Here is a 19,946-nt window from a genome sequence, read left to right on the forward strand (position 1 = left end):
TTACTTTTCTACCCAAAAAGTAAGGCAAAAATATCATTATACTACTTTTACCTACCCATTATAATTAAAATACTATTATTTTTTAAATTTTACGCCAAAAAAAAATATATATTTTTTGCATGGACGGAGAAAATATTTTTTATTATTATTTTTTAGAAATCGAATTGAAAATTTGTGTTAAAAAACAGAATGGATATATTTATATTAACATTTATAACAGTGAAATAGTAAATTTTTTGAAAAGTAACGCACTCAAAGTAAAGACTCTTTTTTGTCTTTTCCCTTCCCTTGCTTTTCTTTTTTTTTTTTTTTTCATTAATTCATTTGTATTCTTTAAGTTTACTATAAAGAAAATGATATCATATGCTGAAATGGAAATTAGAATAAGCATCTAAAAATTAATCATATCCTTTAATTAATTAAATATATTTAAATAAATTAAGATTTTTTTTTTTTTTTAAAAATATCAAGAATTGTAATAAAAGTTCAGCATAAACATACAATTTCTAATCTCGGGTATTGTGTAATTAGTAAGAATTTAAAAAGTATATTAGTAAAAATAATTATAATTTAATAAAAATAATTATAGACTAAAATTAAGATAATTAAATCGTTTAATTAAAATAAAAAAGTTATGAATGATGTTGGAGAAAGTGGTTTATCAAACAAAACACATTCAAACACTTTAAAGGACCAACTTCCGAAGCGTGGGCGGTTCACAGTTATAACAACGTTTTAACAACGAAAAACAATGCAGAACATAAAACAACAATGAGACAAGATGTTTGTTGACCCGGTTCAATTATCAACAAATTTACATCCGGGGATACCAATCCAGGAGGAATTTCACTAACCAGTGCTGATTAAGGACACAAACAACCATAACTCATTTAACAGTAACGCTTCTCATGGTTAACTCAGGAAAATATCTCATCAGGTTCGCGTTGCTACAACCTCGTATTAACAACGACCACACAACGAAGAAGTCCAGAGCTTGATCATTCACTCCGGTTGGAACTCTATTAATTCCGAACACCTTCAACCTCTCCGGTTGATATCAGTGTAGAACACACATTAAAAATGTGGAAAGTTGAACTGGATAGATGGTGAGAGCTTTTCTCAATAATCTTCTCTCTAAAATTTTTAAGCTGCAGCACGGTTGCTGTGACAGCCGTCCTGCAACCTACGAATGCTAGAAAATGAAAGGTGGCTGCAGGGAAATGGAAAACAATTCCAACCCCTACACTACCGGGTCATCCGGCCATCCCCTATACTACCGGGTCACAAGTCCAACCCCTACACTACCGGGTCATCCGGCCATCCCTTACGGGACATGTATTGTAGTGTATATATTGTAGTGTCGCATATGAGTCTAGATACTTGTATAGTTTTTCGAACTTGACAACATAAATATATAAAATTATAAATATTAAACAAGTATACTTTAAATTTTGGCGGCGGTGATCAAATCAGCACGCTTCTGAATTTGACCAGATTAGCAGATTAATTTGAAATAATTAGTAAGTCATCACATAACATATAACACATTATCAAGTTATGATATTAACTTACAACGATTAACAAATAATGTTAGACAAATAATATATGTTGTGTTATATATAAACATATATTGTGTAAGTTATATTTTGGCTAAAATCAATATATATTGCGCTACATGCAATTATATAATGTTCTATACTATATATTGTATTAACATTTGTTGTGTATGTTATATATTTTGTTGTCTTGTATAATTTGTTTATTATATTATGATGTTATATTATAATATATTGTGCTGGAATAATAATTATATTTTACTACATGCAATTATATAATTTGTGATTAAAACATTTGCTATATATTATATTAATATGTGTTTTTTTTTATTTATATATAAATATTTGCTAATTAGTCATAATATATTGTTGATAAAATTATAATTATATTTTGCTATATATAATTATATAATTTACTATTAAAATATTTAATATATATTATATTAATATGTGCTATTTTGTAAAGATATGCTAATTGGATCAAATAAATTTTCAATAAAAAATACATAATATTTAATTATCTACATATTATATATTTGAACTATGTGGATCCCACGTGATCAAATATTTTTTTATTTTTTAAAAATAATTATATTAATCAATATATTTAATAATTTACACATCAATATTATATAGTTATAATTGATATATTAACAAACTTATATTTATTAAAATTTAAAATGTATTATTATTATCTATATATTATATATTTGAGTTCGCTAGTCTCATGTGAACAAATTTTTTTCTTAATTTTTTGAATTTTTTAATAAAAATAATTATATTAATTGATATAGTCAATAATATATTATTGCTAATAATTATATTATTTGAAATTTGAAAATTTAAATATTATATTTATAATTGAAATTAAATTCGGTATTTACGATCAAAGGTTACGGACATTTAATCTTTTGTATTCATAGTATGGACATCCACAATCTATCCTTTAAGCCAATAGCTTTAACTAGTCATTCCGTTAAAAAATTATTGATGGATAAACTAACATTTTTAAATTGTGATTGAGCTTATATAATGATTAGACTTCAGGTCCCTTCTCAAGCTCATCTCCGAACGTTAAGGATGATATATATATATTTTGTTTTTAAACATAGAAACAAATGATGTATACGACCCGATCCTCATTAACTTAAAAATAAAAAGACATGACTATGATCAAGTTGTATATGTCGGAATATTTATTAGTAATATTTATTTATTTGTTTATTTCATTCTTTGCGTTTATCCGTTTTGAATTATGCTCATAAACATATTTTTACTTTATGATTAATAATATCAATTTTTTTTTCAAAAATTATTTTAACATGACATCAGAGCCCTAAATTAGGTTTTTTTTCTCTCACCACGCTGCCATCTTGTTTCGCCGTCATCCGCTGGTCACCGGTCGACACCGCCGCCACCATCGCCTTCGCCTCGACGAGACCGGCCCACGTCAGAAGTTTCACCTCTATCAGAAGTTACTGGAATGGCTTATTCAGTCCTGAATATCGTGACTCTTTCAGACCAAGTTCTTTCTTTCAGTTCATCTCCTTCAATGGCCAACTCATGTAGTCCTAAGTGGTATTTTGATTCTGATTGTTGCAATCATATGACAACTACACTTGGTCTCTTGACCAATGCGTATCTTGTGTCATCTTCACTGTCTATACAGACTACCAATAAGAGTTGTATGGATACTACTCATTCAAGATTTGTATATCTATCATTTACATATTTTCTTGATACTCACTACATTCCTTAATTGACTTTAAATCTTATATCAGTTAGTCAATTGCTTGACCAAGGACTTACCATTACTTTATCATATTTTAGTATACAAGTTCAAGATCAACGTACGAGTTAAATTCTTGGGACAGGTCGAAAGGTGGGTCGAACATTTGAAGTACAATCTTTGGAAATCCCTCTCTGTAATTTTTCTACTAGTTTTACTCATATCCCTCTTATTACCCTTCATTCCCCTATCCTCCAGTGGTACCTTCGTTTTGGTCATGTATCTTACTCAAAATTCAATCTTTCATTAGTAAGAGTCATTTGGTTTCTACTAGTGTTGAGTCATTTGATTGTTTACACTTTTATTTAGGAAAACAATCAACCTTATCATTTTCAGAAAATGTGTCGGTCGCAAGTAAACAATTTTCTCTAGTACATTATGATATTAGGGGTATTTCTCTTCTTTCCTCTATGAGTGGATGTCATTATTATGTCATATTCAAATATGATTATTCCTATTTTAAATGGATATATTTTTTAAAATACCACTCAGAATTACTACAAATATAACCCAATTTTCTCAAATTATTAGAACTTAGTTTTCCCATTCCATACAAACTCTCCTTATTAATAATGACATTAAGTATAGAGATTCTACTTTGCTAAACTTTCTCCCTGCTAAGGGTAAATTGATTCATCATTTCTGTCCATACACCTCTCAACAAAATGGCCGCGTTGAGCGCAAATATCATCACATTCTAAATAATATTCGTGCGTTTCTTTTGTTTGCCTCTTGCCCTGATAGGTTCTAAAGGGAAGCTGCTCTTACTGCTGTCTACACCGTAAATCATATTTTATCATCGCTCATCCATAATAGTACTCCTTTTGAACGTCTATATGGTCAGTCACCCAATTATAATACTCTTCACCCCTTCTGCTGTGTCGGTTTTGTCTTTATCCTTCCGCGTGAACGTTCCAATGGAACCTCGTACACGTTTATGTTGTCTTCTTGGTTAGAGGGTGGAGCATAAAAGTTATAGGCTTTAGGATCCAATCTCTAAAAGTGGCGTATATCTCGTCATGTTACTTTCTGGGGAGTGTCATATTTTCCATAATGTCTAAATTTTATGTCTTATCTATTTCTGATTCACATTTATTTCTGTTGTCACTTCCTCTCTTGTTTCCTAACTCTGATCCTACGATTCCATCTCCACATCCGGATCCTGTTCCAGTTGAAACTTTTGATCCACCTGACCTCGTCTCCAAATACTGATCCGACTGCAGTGCCTAGACCTGTCATACCTCGTTGATCATATTGAGTAAGTCATCCACCTACTCATTTGCGTGATTATCGCTATTTTTATGCTATCATATCTTTGCATAAGCCCAAGTCATTTCATGAAGCAAATACTAATCCTTTGTGGCAACAAGCGATGTCTGAAGAATTGCAGGCTTTAGAAAAGAATTGTAATGCTCACCTGACCTTGTCTCCTGGCGTAGCAAAAAATAAATAGTTGTCTCTCGTTCTAGCACTGAGTCCGAATATAGAACCCTTGTTGATGCTATTTCTGAGCTCATGTGGCTTCGTTGGTTACTTGATGATCTTGGCATACCTCACTCATCTCCTATCCCTCTGCATTGCAACAATAGAAATGCTATCCAGATTTCTCACAATGAAATTTTTCACAAGCACACCAAACACATCAATATTAACTGTCATCTTGTTTGTCATCATGTTACTCATAGAAATTTCAGACTATGCTCAGTCTCCTACGACAATCAAACTGTAGATATTTTCACCAAGTCACATCATCTTGTTAGGTTTCAGTCTCTCTTACACAAATTCAAGTTGACTTTTACAACGCTTATTTGAGTTTGAGGGAATGTTGGAATATTTATTACTATCTCCGTCCCAGATACCGTGTTTGCTACACTATAGACACGATATTTTAGGAAGGGTGTAATTAGTAGATAATTAAGAATGTATTAGTGAAAATAATTATCCTATAATATAAATAATTATAAATTAAGATTAAAATAACTAATTAGTTTAATTACAATTAAAAAAATAAAATTAAAAAATTTAAAATGAGATTAAAGTGTGTAATCATTTTTCAAAAAAGGAAAGTGACATGGTATGTGTGACGGACAGAAACAGCAACGTGGACATGGTATCTGGGACAGAGGGAGTATTATTTATTTTTATCCATTTTGGAGTATGACTAGGGAAAATTGCAATAAATATTCCGTATCTATAGCCAATTATCAATCTTGTCGGTCAATTGTCACATTGACAAAATATATTCCATAAGTGTCACTTTTTTTTCACGATTTTTATAATTTGGTCGCGCGTAAAGTTCGCGACGGATACAATCTCACGTGCGCAGAGTGGGATTGTGCTATAGAGGACAAAAATTGCAAAAATGTAACAACTGTGGATTTATTTTGTCAGGGTGACAATTAAAAGACAATAGTGATAATTGTTCATTTTATGGCCCTAAAACGCCTACACGATAAAAAAATGTAAATTCATTTTTAGACTCGGAATTTGAGAATTCGCACAAACCATCCGAAATGACCAAGCAAACCAACCATCGGTATCATTTTGTCCATCTAAGATCATTTAGGGACCCAAAAGTCTTAAACACTAAGAAAACATACACTCAATTTTAGACTCAGAATTACACAAAACTCGTACGATTAAACCGAAATGACCAAAAACCTTAAATGCTAAAAAAATATACACCCATTCTCAAACTCAGAATTACACAAAACTTCCATGGTTAATCCAAAATGACTACACAAACCAACAAGTAATATTGTTTTATCCATCCGATGTCGTTTAGGGCCCTAAACATCGTAAATACTAAAAAATGTAAAACTATTTTTAGACTTGGAATTGGAGGAAATTTGTACGTTTTATTCAAAACAACCAAACGAATCAACAAATGATTTGGGTTTTAAAAATTCTAAATGCAAAAAAATATAAACTCATATTTAGAATCTAAATTGAACGAAACTCGCATGATTTATCCGAAATATTAAAATATATTTAGAAGCAATATATTATATTTATATTAATTATTTTATTTAAGAGATTCGTACTTATTTAAACAATTTGTATATCACTATAAATATGTACGTATTGTTATGATTGTAATAGAGAATTTCATTTTTATATTATAACATGGTATCAGAGCCAAATTCTCTCCGGGTACATCCATGACCCGTTATATCCCGTATATATTTTTATATTTTATTGATGTATTTGCTTCTATCCACGATCATGCTGTCATTTTCATGCCATTGACAGAGTTCTATTTTCAACTTTAACGCCATTGAGAGTCCTGTTTTCGACTCTAACTCTATTGAGAGTAAGTGAGTCATGTTTCCGGCTCAAGATTTGTTGTGAGCGAGGGAGTCTTGTTTTCGACTCTAGTTCCATTGTGAACGAGCGAGTCATGTTTCCAACTCTAACGGTATTGAATTTTGATTCTGACTCCGATCTAGTGAATGACTACGCCACTTTCGGTCAATCTTGGCAAATTCAAATTCGTTTGTGGAAGATCTCGGGTATATCATTTTCGGTCACTTTTGACAATCTCAAGTTTGTTCGATCATATCTTGAGTTTACGAGGGGTGTTAAAATATATTTAGAAGCAATATATTATATTTATGTTAGTTGTCTTATTTAAGAGATTCGTAGGATTCTTACCTTATTTAGATGATTTTTATATCACGATAAATATCATTCTTATAATTGAAATAGAGAATTTCAGTTTCATATTTTTTTGTCAATATGAGGTCATTTTGTGCCCTAAAAATTCTAAATGCTAAAAAAATATAAATCAATAGATAAGGAATTTATGAAATTTACACGGTTCATCCTAAACAAACATATGAACTAAACAACATTGTTTTTTTGTTAGTTCAAAGTTGTTTAGAGTCCCAAAAAACTAAGACGCTAAAACAAATAAATTAATTTTTAGGCTCGGAATTGGACAATTATTAGTCTTTTTCTATAATTGTCATTCTAGCGAAATATATTCTACATATGTCATTTTTTTTTTTTTTTGTGATTTTATCCTTTAACGCACACTAAGTTTATGACGGTGTCGGTGTGAGTAAGATAGTGCTACGGAGGAATACAATCGCAAAAAAGTGACACCTTTATATATTTTGTCAATGTGAAGACAATTAAAGAATAAGAGTAATAATGAACTATAAGTATGAGATATTTATTGCAATTTTCTCGACTGTGCCTGTAAATAAATATATAAATCTTGACTTTATAATTAGTAATATAAAATTTTTTTTCCTCTAAAAACAAAATATTTTAACAGTATACATGACGGATATAAATGCTACAATAACCCATATGTATCATTCCGGCAATCAAATCACTCAAATAATTTCAATTGTACAATTGAAACTAAGTTAAAGACCAACTCATAAAAAAGCAAAAATTAAATAATTTATATAGAAAAATAATTTAATTTTATTAATACTTACATTAGACTCTTTTTTTTTTTTTTTTTTTTTTGTTTTTTTCCACAATGCCGTCGAATATGCAAATTTGCATAATCATATTTGAATATTTAGTGCAAACATTTCAACCCCCTCAAATATATTCCATAGAACAAACCAATATGAATTACTCTTCTACGCCAAATCCTACTTTAATTTTGTAAATAATTATATTAATTAAATTATTTAATAAAATAAATAAATATGTTAAATTTTTATATATTTAGTACAAATTTTTATATATTTAGGTTCGGTCAGGGAAAATAGTACAAATTTCATATATTTAGGTTCGGCCAGAAATTTATTAATTACGTAACTTGGTTGTATGTGTTGAATTTATTAATTACATAATAAAAATAGAATTATATTATTATATATAGAACTTATAATCACACCTATAAAGATAGCACAAAAGTATACTTTTTATTTATTTATTTTAATATTTCGAAAAAATGAAAATAATTTAATTAAAAAAATCTAGAAAAAGCTGGACACGACTATAATAATGTGGAAAAGAAGGTAATAATTGGTGTATGGGATCGGTTGAAATGTATGAAAGCAAACATAAGCATCCTTCTTTTGCAGAAAGATCTTCTTACACAATTGCAAAAGCTTTCAAACAAAACACCACTATGGTAAAAAGCCAACCAAATCAATTAATTAATTAATTGATTTGAATTAAAAAGCAATAGCCCCCAATCACATACTATCATTTTTTTTTGAATTAATTGATACTATTTCTCTCAATATACAATTTTTTATAATTAAGTAATATAAAGAATGTTACACATCGTAAATATTATCATATGTTAATATAATACAAATATATTAATTGAACTAACATACTGTAATAAAGCACGCAATACACAATTAATTTTAATTAAGTATTGTGTATATTATATTTATATTATTATGTACTTATTAAATCAACATATATATATATATATATATCAACAAAGCCCTAATGTATTAAATTAAACACTAATCTTGAACTTTGAGTACAATCTCCATACAAAAATGAATGAAAAGTTTAAGCAAAAACAAATTAAACCAACATGTATATGCATACATCGATCATTATGTATGTAATAAGCTAAACTTTCTAACTAGGGTTTGATCATTAACAAAAAATTGAAATGTTAATAGGATTGATTAGAAATCCAAATTTCTTTTCACATATATGAAAATCTTGATTTGATTTCTAATTGTGTTTATGGTTTCCATACCGAAGCCCATACCACCGGTTCATCCTTCCAAGCCAAAAATATCCCCGGCGGCGGTGCCGCCGATCGATCGCCGCCGATGCCGTCGTCGTCGTCTCCCGGTTTTACTAAAGACCATCCATCCCTATACCTCTTTAACAATGCCTTGACATCATCGACAACATCGTCGCTAAATCCAACGGTGGAGAATCCCGATCCTCGGAGCCTTTCGGACCATTGGATCGCCCTCTCCCTTCTCTCGCAATCGCCATCTCCGTCGAGATCGTCCGTACAGGCCAAAACCCTAACTATGCTTCTAGAACATTCTCGCTCGAGCATTAGCTTCTCGTTGCTCGTGGTGCCGAAGGAATCCTCGAGCATGTCGAAGTAGGCGGAGTTGAACCGGAGGCATTCTTCGAAGCATTTGGGGAAGTCGTCGCCGGCGAAATCGGCCTCTTCTTCGACGACGGTGACAACTTTCGGGGTTAGGGTTTTGATCATTCTGATGAAGTTTTCTCTTTCCCCCACGTCAACTCTTCTGAGGGCGCCGACGCAATTGACAGCGACGGCCTCACCGTCGTGCACGGCGAGGACCTCTTTAGTGAGTTGACCTAAATGGGCGAGCCCGGCGAGTACGTTGAACTCGAAGGGCACGCCCATAAGGCGCGCGAATTTCTCCATCCGCGGCGCGATTTCTTTCATGGCCGCCTTGGCAGCGGCGGTGGCGGCGACGGCGGTGAGCCGAAGGCGCGGCGTTTCGTCGGCGCGCATGGCTAGGGTTTCTAGAAGGGTGGGCCATTGGGTGCATAGAGTGTGGCTGATGTCGATGATGTGGATCGCCGGCGCACCGTCGAGGGCTTCGAGGACGGCGCCGTTGGATGCCACGTGGCCGAACGTGGTCCAGGGGCTGACTTCTTGGAACTTGAGGATGAGGCGGCGGAGGGAGTCGAAGGAGTGGCTTTTCTCAGCGGCGGCGACTAGGGTTCGGTGGCAGCGGTGGCCGGAATCGGTGGCGCGGCAGAAGAGGGCCTGGAGGAAGTAGGCGGCGAGCTTCTGATCGCAGTCGCCGTAGGGGGAGGAGAGCTCGTTGAGGGTCCACATCAGGTGGTGGATCTTGCCGGAGTTTTTCTCCGACATGGCGGCGGCGCACTCGCGGAGTAGTTTTGCGGCCCATTTTCCGGGGGCGGCGCCGGCGGCGTCCGGCGAGGCTTCGGAGGATCGGGTGGAGGAGTTGGTGTCGGTGATTGGTAAGGGAATTGATGATCCGTTGGAATGATCTGAATTGGGAACGAACATTGATGATCTATTGCTGATTGGATCCATTACTGTCTCCTGTTTCTACCACAATTGAGAATTATATATAAATATATATATATATATAATTAAATATAAATAGTACTATATACATTTCACTATTTTAGTATTTATAAAAATTTGGGGTTTGTTTGGGCTGTATTCGTATGTTTCATTAATTCATTATATTTCTAATAATTTTTTTCCCAAAATTAGCATATTTATTTTATTATATATACAGAGTTTGTTTATTTTGTGTTTTTTTATGGATATATATATTTTTATGTTATTATAAAAAAAATTATATTTTATATTTCATACAAGAAAATATATATGGTTAAACTAGCAGTTTGTTTCTATCATAGAACAAAAAAGATTGAATTTAATTAAATGTATCTTGGAATTTTTAATAAGGTCATTTTCATGATAATTTTGTTACATCTGTTTAGATTATAGGTAGAGCTAAATTAAGATAATACACACATATATATGCCAATTACTATCATTTAAAAGTGTTTATAGGGACATATTATTGTAATAAAAAAGTAAAATTGGAAATATGTGTTATATATTCCCTTTCAATTGTATGTTTTTTTAATTTTATGTTCCTATATTGCTAAATGCTATTGCTAATCAAATAATTAATTATTAATAATTTGTCTACTGTTCCTCTCTAAACATAATCAGAAACACCAATGATTGATCATTGTAGAAAATCACTTGTATATACCCAATGGAATCTTGGATTAAATAATTCTTATAAGTTATATCTATATGCATATATGTATGCTTATTAATTAAATAAAGGGTAAACTGTTTTTTTTTAGTCTCGTATCTAACCCACTTTATCATTTTAGCACTTTAAGTGGACCCTATTTGAAAATAGTCACATAAGTAAAATTTTTTTCGCTAAAATGGTCATTTGGCTGACATGTCATCGCCATGTAGATGCCACGTCAGCAACATGTGGATTTTTTTTTTTTAATTTTACAAAATATTTTGGTAAACTATTTTTTTAGTCTCGTATATAACACCCTTTATAATTTTTAGGACATTTAAGTGGACTATGTTTCAAAATAGTTCTGCAAATAAAATTTTTCGCTAAAATGGTCCTCTAACGTGGCATCTATGTGGCGATGACATGTCAGCCGCATCAACGCCATGTCAGTAACGGCTGCCAGCGTGGCGAGTTCGACACCGGAGGATTATTTTAGCGAAATTTTTTTACTTACGGGATTATTTTTAGACAGAGTTCACTTAAAGTTCTAAAATGATAAAGGGGGTCAGATACGGGACTAAAAAAACAATCTACTCTTGAATAAAATATAAATGTGTGTATGTATGTTAGTGCTCGATCAATAAATTATTTAAATGTTTTAGTATTTTGATTTGTTGTTGTTAGGTTAATAAGAACAATGAGATGATGATAAAAACAATATAGACGAGACAAGCAATGTATGTACAATGACTCTATTTTGACTCGGTATGATCTCCAAATCACACACACATCTATTGGTATAAAATTGTATCTTACCTATCAATTAACTAAAATTTAAGATTCATTAAGAACAAACATGTAATTTTATTGTCTCTAATGAATATGTTGTTGAACACTAAGGGTGTGTTTGGACGTTGGTTCAGTTTGAGAATAGTAAAATTATAAATTATATTAAATAAATATTCGATAGAATGTCTTAAAAGAAAAATATTTTTTTGATAATATATACATAAAAAATCATATTTGATAGTATTTTTTTTAGAGAAAATTATTGAAATATGTTGTTTATGTATCAATTCCTAAAATCATAACTTTTAATTTTCTATTTCAGTTGTTGATATACATAGTTCAATTATATTGAATTAATGGCCAAATTTATAGTTGAAATAATATTGTTAAAGTCGGAAATACCTAAAACTAAAAGACATGAAAGTGAAGTTATTCCACATTGGAATATTAGATGCCAAGACAAAAAAATATTTTATTCCAATCATTGGACTAACTAAAAAAAATTAAAATTTGCCTGTTTAATTATATTTAAGAGTATTTTGAAGTTTTGAATTGATTTTGAAGTAGTAAAAGTTGAATAGAAAATACAAATTTAACATAATTACGTGTTGAGAACGATGAATTTGTTCACTTAGAGGCCGTTAGGTTCATGAACTTTTTTAGTGGGATTGAGATTTCACGGTAGGATTTATATGTGATGAGATTTATTATATTTAGGATTTGGAATCCTACCCTATGTTTGGTTGATAAAATTACATGGGATTTATATTTCTCAAATATTGTTTGTTTTTTATATGAGTTGAAGGATTTGAGTTTTTTATATTCTAAACGACATAATTGTTCTCGTATGAATTTTATTTATTTTGATAAATTAAACCTCTAATTTATTATTAATATAAATTGAAAATATATCAATAATTTTATAGAGATGACAATAGGTTCGCGTTAAGTCGAGATCGACCTGGATCCGACCTATTTATTTGAGGTTGAGTGCAATTATTTGCGTATTAGGTCTAGGTCATGTTCGGGGTAATATATTAATAATATATCAACATATGAAAAAATAATTTCTAACAATATAATTATATTTAAAATAATTTTTAAGTTTAACTTATTCATTATTTTATTATGATATTTTTGTAAATAAAATACATACATTTTAATATATGTTGAGTCGAGTGCATGGCAATTTTAAATTAAAATTTAAGAATTGTAAACAAAAATTGGATTTTTCGGATCCCGGTCTTACCGGGTATAGTTTCGGTTGGATCCGGTACAATCAAATTCAATTTGGGTCAGGGATCTAACATTATATATTCGGAACAAATCTCAGTTCCCACTAAATCCGACTAATATTGTACCATAAAAAATAATATAAACTCAATTAAATATATAATTTAAATAATAATTAATTTAAAAATTATTTTATTTTATTTTATACAAATATATTTATAATATATAATATTATCTTTTTATAAGAGGATGTAAAAGTAAAAAAAGTAAAATTTCAAAGAATAAGATTTAAAAGTAACGGGGGTATCCTATACAAAAAAAAATCCTTCATTTGTAGGATTTTGTACCCCTTTTTAAATCCCATCATTCTATTTTTAACCAAATATGAATTTCATGAGATTTTAAAATTCAAATCCCATGGAATTCCATAAAATCCTTGAACCAAACAACTCCTCAGTGTTCTTCTGGATTTTTGATAAATATTTTCAAAAATATATTATTTACAAATAGTTACATAATATATACTATTTTATTAATTTTTTCAACAGGAGGTTAATGGGTGACACTATTATACTAAAGTATACCAATAAAGGCTAGGAATAATAAGAGCAGATTTGTGTTTGTTTGGCCCTTTTATTATTTCAAATAATAATTTTTATGTATGGTCCTTAATAAAAATAATATCTGTATATATATATATATATATAAAACATTAATTCAAATTACTATTATACAAATGTAAAACAATATCAAACTCAAACAAAATACAGACTCGTGTGTTTGGTTAACAAAAGTTGTAGTTGACATTATAGATTGTTTTTTTTTAATAAAAAATACAAATAAATAATAGTCCGACTCTAGGGGTCACATTTATTGTTTTGCGTATTGGTCTTTAAATATTAATTATTATATTAAAAACATAGTACAAATTAAGAAAAAATAGCAAAAATACTTTTATTAGTGTCTTATAATACTAAAAATTATACAAATATAAACATATTTTTAATGATAAATATAATGACGCAAAATATAAATATAACCCTTAGGAACAGATGAAATAAATATATTTTAAAGAATATATATACATTTTTTTTCTTTTTCGACAAAATACTACGTCAAAATATTATTTCAACTCAAAACCAAACAAACGTTTTCATTTTTTTTTTCAAATACTTATTTTTTTTAAAAAATAATAAAATAGAATTCAACGCACTCATAATATTTTGTTTTTATTTCTCTTAAATATATAAAAAGCTCTCTATTTATTTATTTATTCTATATAAAACAAATTTATGATAATCATATTTTATTTATATTATATACTACTATAATTTGATTCTTTAAATAATAAATTTCATAGTGATTTTTGTAGGTATAATTTTTTAAAGCATTTAAAATATACGTTGTAAATTTTTTTATTTTATCAAGTATATTCCATATTAAAACTCAATAATTAATCAAATAATGTCTCATTTCAAAAGATAAAAATTCAACTTTCAAAAACAATCTTTAACTTATACCCAACGTAGCAAAGGGAGAGCTCGATCTCCAATATAATGTATTTTACAGTTGAGTTTGTATTATACTTTTTTAACATATCATATACTCCTTCCTCCGTCCCATATCTATATATCCATTTATTTTTTTGCGCGAAATTTTAAAAATATTAGTATTATATTAGGATAAAATAAAAATAAAGGTAAAAAGACTAAATTAACCATATTAATATTGTATAATATAAATGTAATGACATCTGTGTAATATATTATAAATTGGAAAGGTATTTGTAACGTTAGATAGATAGTACAATTACTTAAAAAAAAAAAAAATGAATATTTTGTCATGATACCGACTAAAATGAAAAAAATTGTTAAGAAACGGAGAGGGTATCATTTTTAAAATTTTATTTCTTTTTAGTGCAATATTAAGATAAAGTTATCAGGGAAAATTTGTTCACAATTCGTAACAATAATTGTTACAATATATATTTTTTTCTCACTATTTGTCGTGGAAATCTGAAACAAGCTAATAATTTTATTAGACTCTAAAATTGTTGCAATTTTATGCGACAATAATTATATATAAAATAATTAAAATATTGTTGTAGTATTTTGCAATAATATTTTATTTTTATTTTAATTTTATTGCGACATTCCATCGTAATAATATATTTTCTTATTCTTTTATAATAAATATTATTAATTATTGTTAAAATTTTATTTATTTTTATAGTTTGTTGCGAATGTTTGCAACAAACTTTTATAGCAATAAGTGAGGTTATTTTATAAGATGCAGACTTTAGCAACAATATTCTCAAATAAATAGTAAATTAATTGTTTGATAGTTGTTAAGTATTCTCATATAAATATTAATATACAAATTCTTAATTTATTATCCTAATATAATTTTAAAAATAAATATTAATATTTATTAATAAAAAATTTAAATGAATAATAATTAAAGTATATGAACCTAATGATTAAACATAGTAATATTTAATATTTTATTAAAAGTTATGCAATAGCATTATTTTTATTTTTGTAAAAATATCAATAAAAATTTAATTCATCAATAATTTTATTTTTTCAAAAGTTTTTATTTTCGATTTTATTTAACGGCTATAATTTTTAATAATATATAGTTTTTAAGTTTACTTTTTGCATATTGATATTTGAATATTAAATATTATATCAAAACGTAGTACAAATTAAAAAAAAATTTGTAAAAATACTTCTATCAGTGTCTTATAATACTAATAGAAAAACATAAAAAATATATAAAAATATAAAAATATTTTTAATGTTAAGTATAATGACGCAAAATGTAAATGTAACATTTTAAATATGTTCAATAAATATTATATATCTTCAATAATATATATATATATCGTTTTATTGTTAATAATATACTTTTTAAGAGAATACTATTTTAATTTCTGTTATTCTAATACTCCATTTGTCACAAATGAAGGGGGCTTTTTTAAATTTTGTAATAAATTAAAAAATAATAATATTTTATTAGTTATTAAAAGTTTGTAAGAATTTTTGATATTTTTACTCTTTGACTTTATGTATAAAATAATTGTATGTGTAATGGTGTGTTTGAAATTTAAATAAAAGTTAAAGATATTTTGGTATTAGTGTATAATTATTTTTTTCTAAAATAAAAATGAGATGGACGAAAATGATAAAAATAGTACTTTGAATTAGGACGGAAGAAGTAATAATAATCATAAAAATTTATGATTAATTTTTTTAAACTAAATGAATTGATAAACTTAAAATAAGTAAAGATATTATGAAAAAAAATATTTGATAAAAAATTAATTAATAGAAATAATTTTCAATCTCACTCTTAAATTTTCTAATTTGTTCAAAAATTTCAAATTTCAATTTTAGTTAACAGTTACAATATTCAATAATATCATTTAAGCTTTTACAAAAATTAACATATTTCTAACTATATAAATAGCGTTGGTTTGTTATTTCCATATTCATACAAAATTTTTACTTATTTAGTTCTTCATTTCCTTTCATATGTCTCACAATGTAATTAAAAATTTCATTATGTCTTTTAGATGTACGAAAGATTTGATATACATACACATAGATTGCGTCCAGAATTTGAAGTGGGGTTCTACAGTTCGTTGAATGAGCTTCATAACAGAAAAAGTGGATGAAGGGTGATACAATATTATGTCCATGCAACATATATAAAAATGATAAATATAAATTACCGAATCTAATAAGGTTAATCTATTCATGAGAGGTTTCTCAAAGAATGTTGATCGTACTCTGAATTCTGAAATAATTTTTCAAAATTTTTTTCAATCTTCAATCATGTTGAGGTAGCCGCGGGACGGGCAAAAAGTAAGTATATAAATACAAAAGAAATCAAGGCCACTGAGACCTACATTCTCACAAATACTCCCGAGACAAAAGAATTCTACCAGTATTGATTTAATTTATTTGAAGATATTTAATTCAAGAAATGGTATGATATTAGTCTACATTTTTATGTTGCATGAAGTTTTTACTATGATTGACTCGTCAACATTTCGGGATGAATAAATGTATCATTGACAGGGGTATTTTTGAAAGTTGTGTATCATAATTTAAACAATTGGTATATTTTCTTTTACAAATCACCTTAAATTTAAATACTTTTACAACTTAAGATGTAACTATGCACTATATTTTATAAATATTATAGGTCAATCAGTTGATGCTATCCAGATCTCACCAATGATATGAGCCTTAGCAACCGACATATATAACATGGTTATGTATTACAAAGTGTATGACATAAATGAATTTCCCTTTAAAACATACAATTGGGAAGTTGACAGAGATTCACAACGTTATGGTGTGTCTGTAGTTAGTAATGTTGATTCCAATGACTCCATAAAATACTATGGAATATTCAATAAGATTATTCGAGTTTTCATATGATCTCTATCGTCACATGAAAGTAGTATTTTTTTCTTTGCTGTTGGGCTAATCCGACTCATGACACAAGGAAACATCAAACTTACAATATAGTTGATGTTAATTTTAGAGGCATATTCAAAGGACGAAAGAGCACTCTATATATATATATATATATTTGCACAACAAGATAGAAAGATACTTTATGTGAAATATCTCAATGCAACTGGTGAGTGGTCTCGTTGGCGAGCCGTTGTGCATACTAGATTCCGAATTATTATTGAAATACAATGAGATGAATCTGTTTTTTTAGTATAACCAACTAGAAGAAATGCTAGTTTGGACCAATATGAATGAGAGATTCCGACTAGTTGATAGTCAAGGGATTTTTATACCTGATGATGTTGACGATGACAAAAATTCAAATGAAGAGCCGACTAATGTATCTAATAGAGATTATCACTCCGATACTTAATTTATGAATGATTTATGTTTTAATGTTATGATTTTAGTCAATTATTTTTTATTTAATCTTTTATTGAAAAGATAATGGTCTATGAAAATTTATAAATATTGATATATTAATTAAGTAATAATATAATTTAAATTTATAATATCCCTGCAAAAATTATTACATAATGAAAAACTACATTTTATTAACTTTAAAAATATAAACGTACTTACATAATGTAAGTTAAAAAGTATTTTTATTATTTAATAATATTATTATTTTACTATATAATATATAATTAATTTTATTATAAATATAATATATTAAAATATACAACCTAGTTTTTTTCATTGAATAATTTTTTTTATAAAAAAAATTCTAATTATTTATTATTAAAACTCTAATTGGACCGTTGATTTCACATCAACGGTACAATTATCCCTCCGCGCGCATAGTGTCTCTCCCGCTCTTCTTCGCTGGCCCTCTTCCTGCCTCTCACTCTCCTTCATCCCCACCTAATTGACGCTACCATCCACTGGAAACTTCGCCTATAACCGCTGCCTCCCTTTCCCTCCTCAGTTGTGACGCTGAACTGCGACAATCACCTCTCCCTCTCCTTTCATCTTTTCTCCAATTGACACACGTCTCCAACAACAGCTTTACAATTTTCTTCTAAGCCGGCATGCTTCGCCATTTATTACTTCTCCGTCGACTTTCCGACGCATGTCTCTGCCATTTAGCGTCATCACTATTCTTTTGGTATGTTTATACAAGAAGTTTTGATTTGTTTTGCTCTTTTGGTATGTTTATACAAGAAGTTTTGATCTGTTTTGCTAAATCAACATGTGCCTTTGTTGAATTCGAGTATATTATGTTTGATAAAAATTTATAAATTTTTTATTTGATTTATATTTGAATATATTCATTTCTATTTTTCTAAATCAATTATAAAATTGAAGAACAACTATGATTTATACCTAAGGACTAATCTCCTTCATACTTCAGTGAATTATTTATTTAAACCGAGAATCATACATAATTTATACCATAACATAACACAAGAATATTGGATAAAACAAGTCAAGTCTATAATAAGATCAAGATATTATGACCTTCGTTGTATCATCAGATATAAGTCCTGAACAGTGGCACAGTCTGCGGCAGAGGGACCCGGTTTTCATGTATTAGTACATTGGCGTGTTTGTGTGTGAGTGTGGGTGGTGCAAATATCTTATTTATATCAATTATGAAATCATTTTAATTGTTAAACAAGAAGTTTTGATTTGGTTTACTAATATAATATATATAATTTTATTATTGTATTGCAAGGAATATAGATTATATCGATAGATAGTTAACCACCATTTTTTTCAATATCATATGTTGGATTTGGAATGACAAGTAATAATTGTGAAGACAATAAAAATGGTGATGAAGAAATTACGAATGATAAGACATGAATTACATCGAGTACTTTTGAGTGAGTTTTTAAATTATATTGTAGTTTCTTTAATATCATTATATAATCTTTTACAATTATATATTTAAAATAAATTCTCACAAATATAATATTTATTCTTTTATAGTCAAATTTCATGTTTGATTGAAAATTAGAAATTATATTTTGATCAAATTTTCTTAAACCATGAACTTTTATAAAGCAAGTACCTAATAACCAAAGAGACAAATAGTTTGAAATATTAAGATATATGTAATATTGAATTTGTTTTATTAATTATTATATTTTTTTTAATTGATTTTAACTATTAAATTTCAACGGTATTTTTATAGGTGAGAACCTCAGTATGAATTTGAGTATTTAAACCTAATATGTACTCTGCAAAATAAGGAACAACCTCCACTTCTCCACTTTCTAGTTTGTTAGAGACAATTTATTTCTAGACAAAAGAAGACAAAACTAAACTTAAAACTGAAGATAAACTATGGAGAAGATAAAGGTTAAATAGATTATTTTTGGATAAATGTTGTGTATGTTAATGTATGTTTAAACCTAATTCATAT

General features: G+C 28.6%; 1 protein-coding gene across 1 annotated transcript; it reads right to left on the reverse strand.

The window, feature by feature from the left end:
* Window positions 1-8,822: 8,822 nt before the first annotated feature.
* Window positions 8,823-10,331, reverse strand: LOC127242687 (protein SHORT-ROOT-like). Its single transcript, XM_051262335.1, has one exon. It carries the CDS (start codon window positions 10,307-10,309, stop codon window positions 9,023-9,025), a length of 1,287 nt encoding a protein of 428 aa, XP_051118292.1. The 5' UTR covers window positions 10,310-10,331; the 3' UTR covers window positions 8,823-9,022.
* Between the last annotated feature and the right edge of the window lie 9,615 nt (window positions 10,332-19,946).

This window comes from Andrographis paniculata, unplaced genomic scaffold (genome assembly GCF_009805555.1).
Source record: "Andrographis paniculata isolate CXL003 unplaced genomic scaffold, ASM980555v1 Contig87END, whole genome shotgun sequence".
NCBI classification, from domain to species: Eukaryota; Viridiplantae; Streptophyta; class Magnoliopsida; order Lamiales; family Acanthaceae; genus Andrographis; species Andrographis paniculata.

What these genes read in the sequence shown, in the direction of transcription:
- LOC127242687 (XM_051262335.1), bottom strand. Translation starts at nt 10,309, where the DNA reads ATGTTCGTTCCCAATTCAGATCATTCCAACGGATCATCAATTCCCTTA.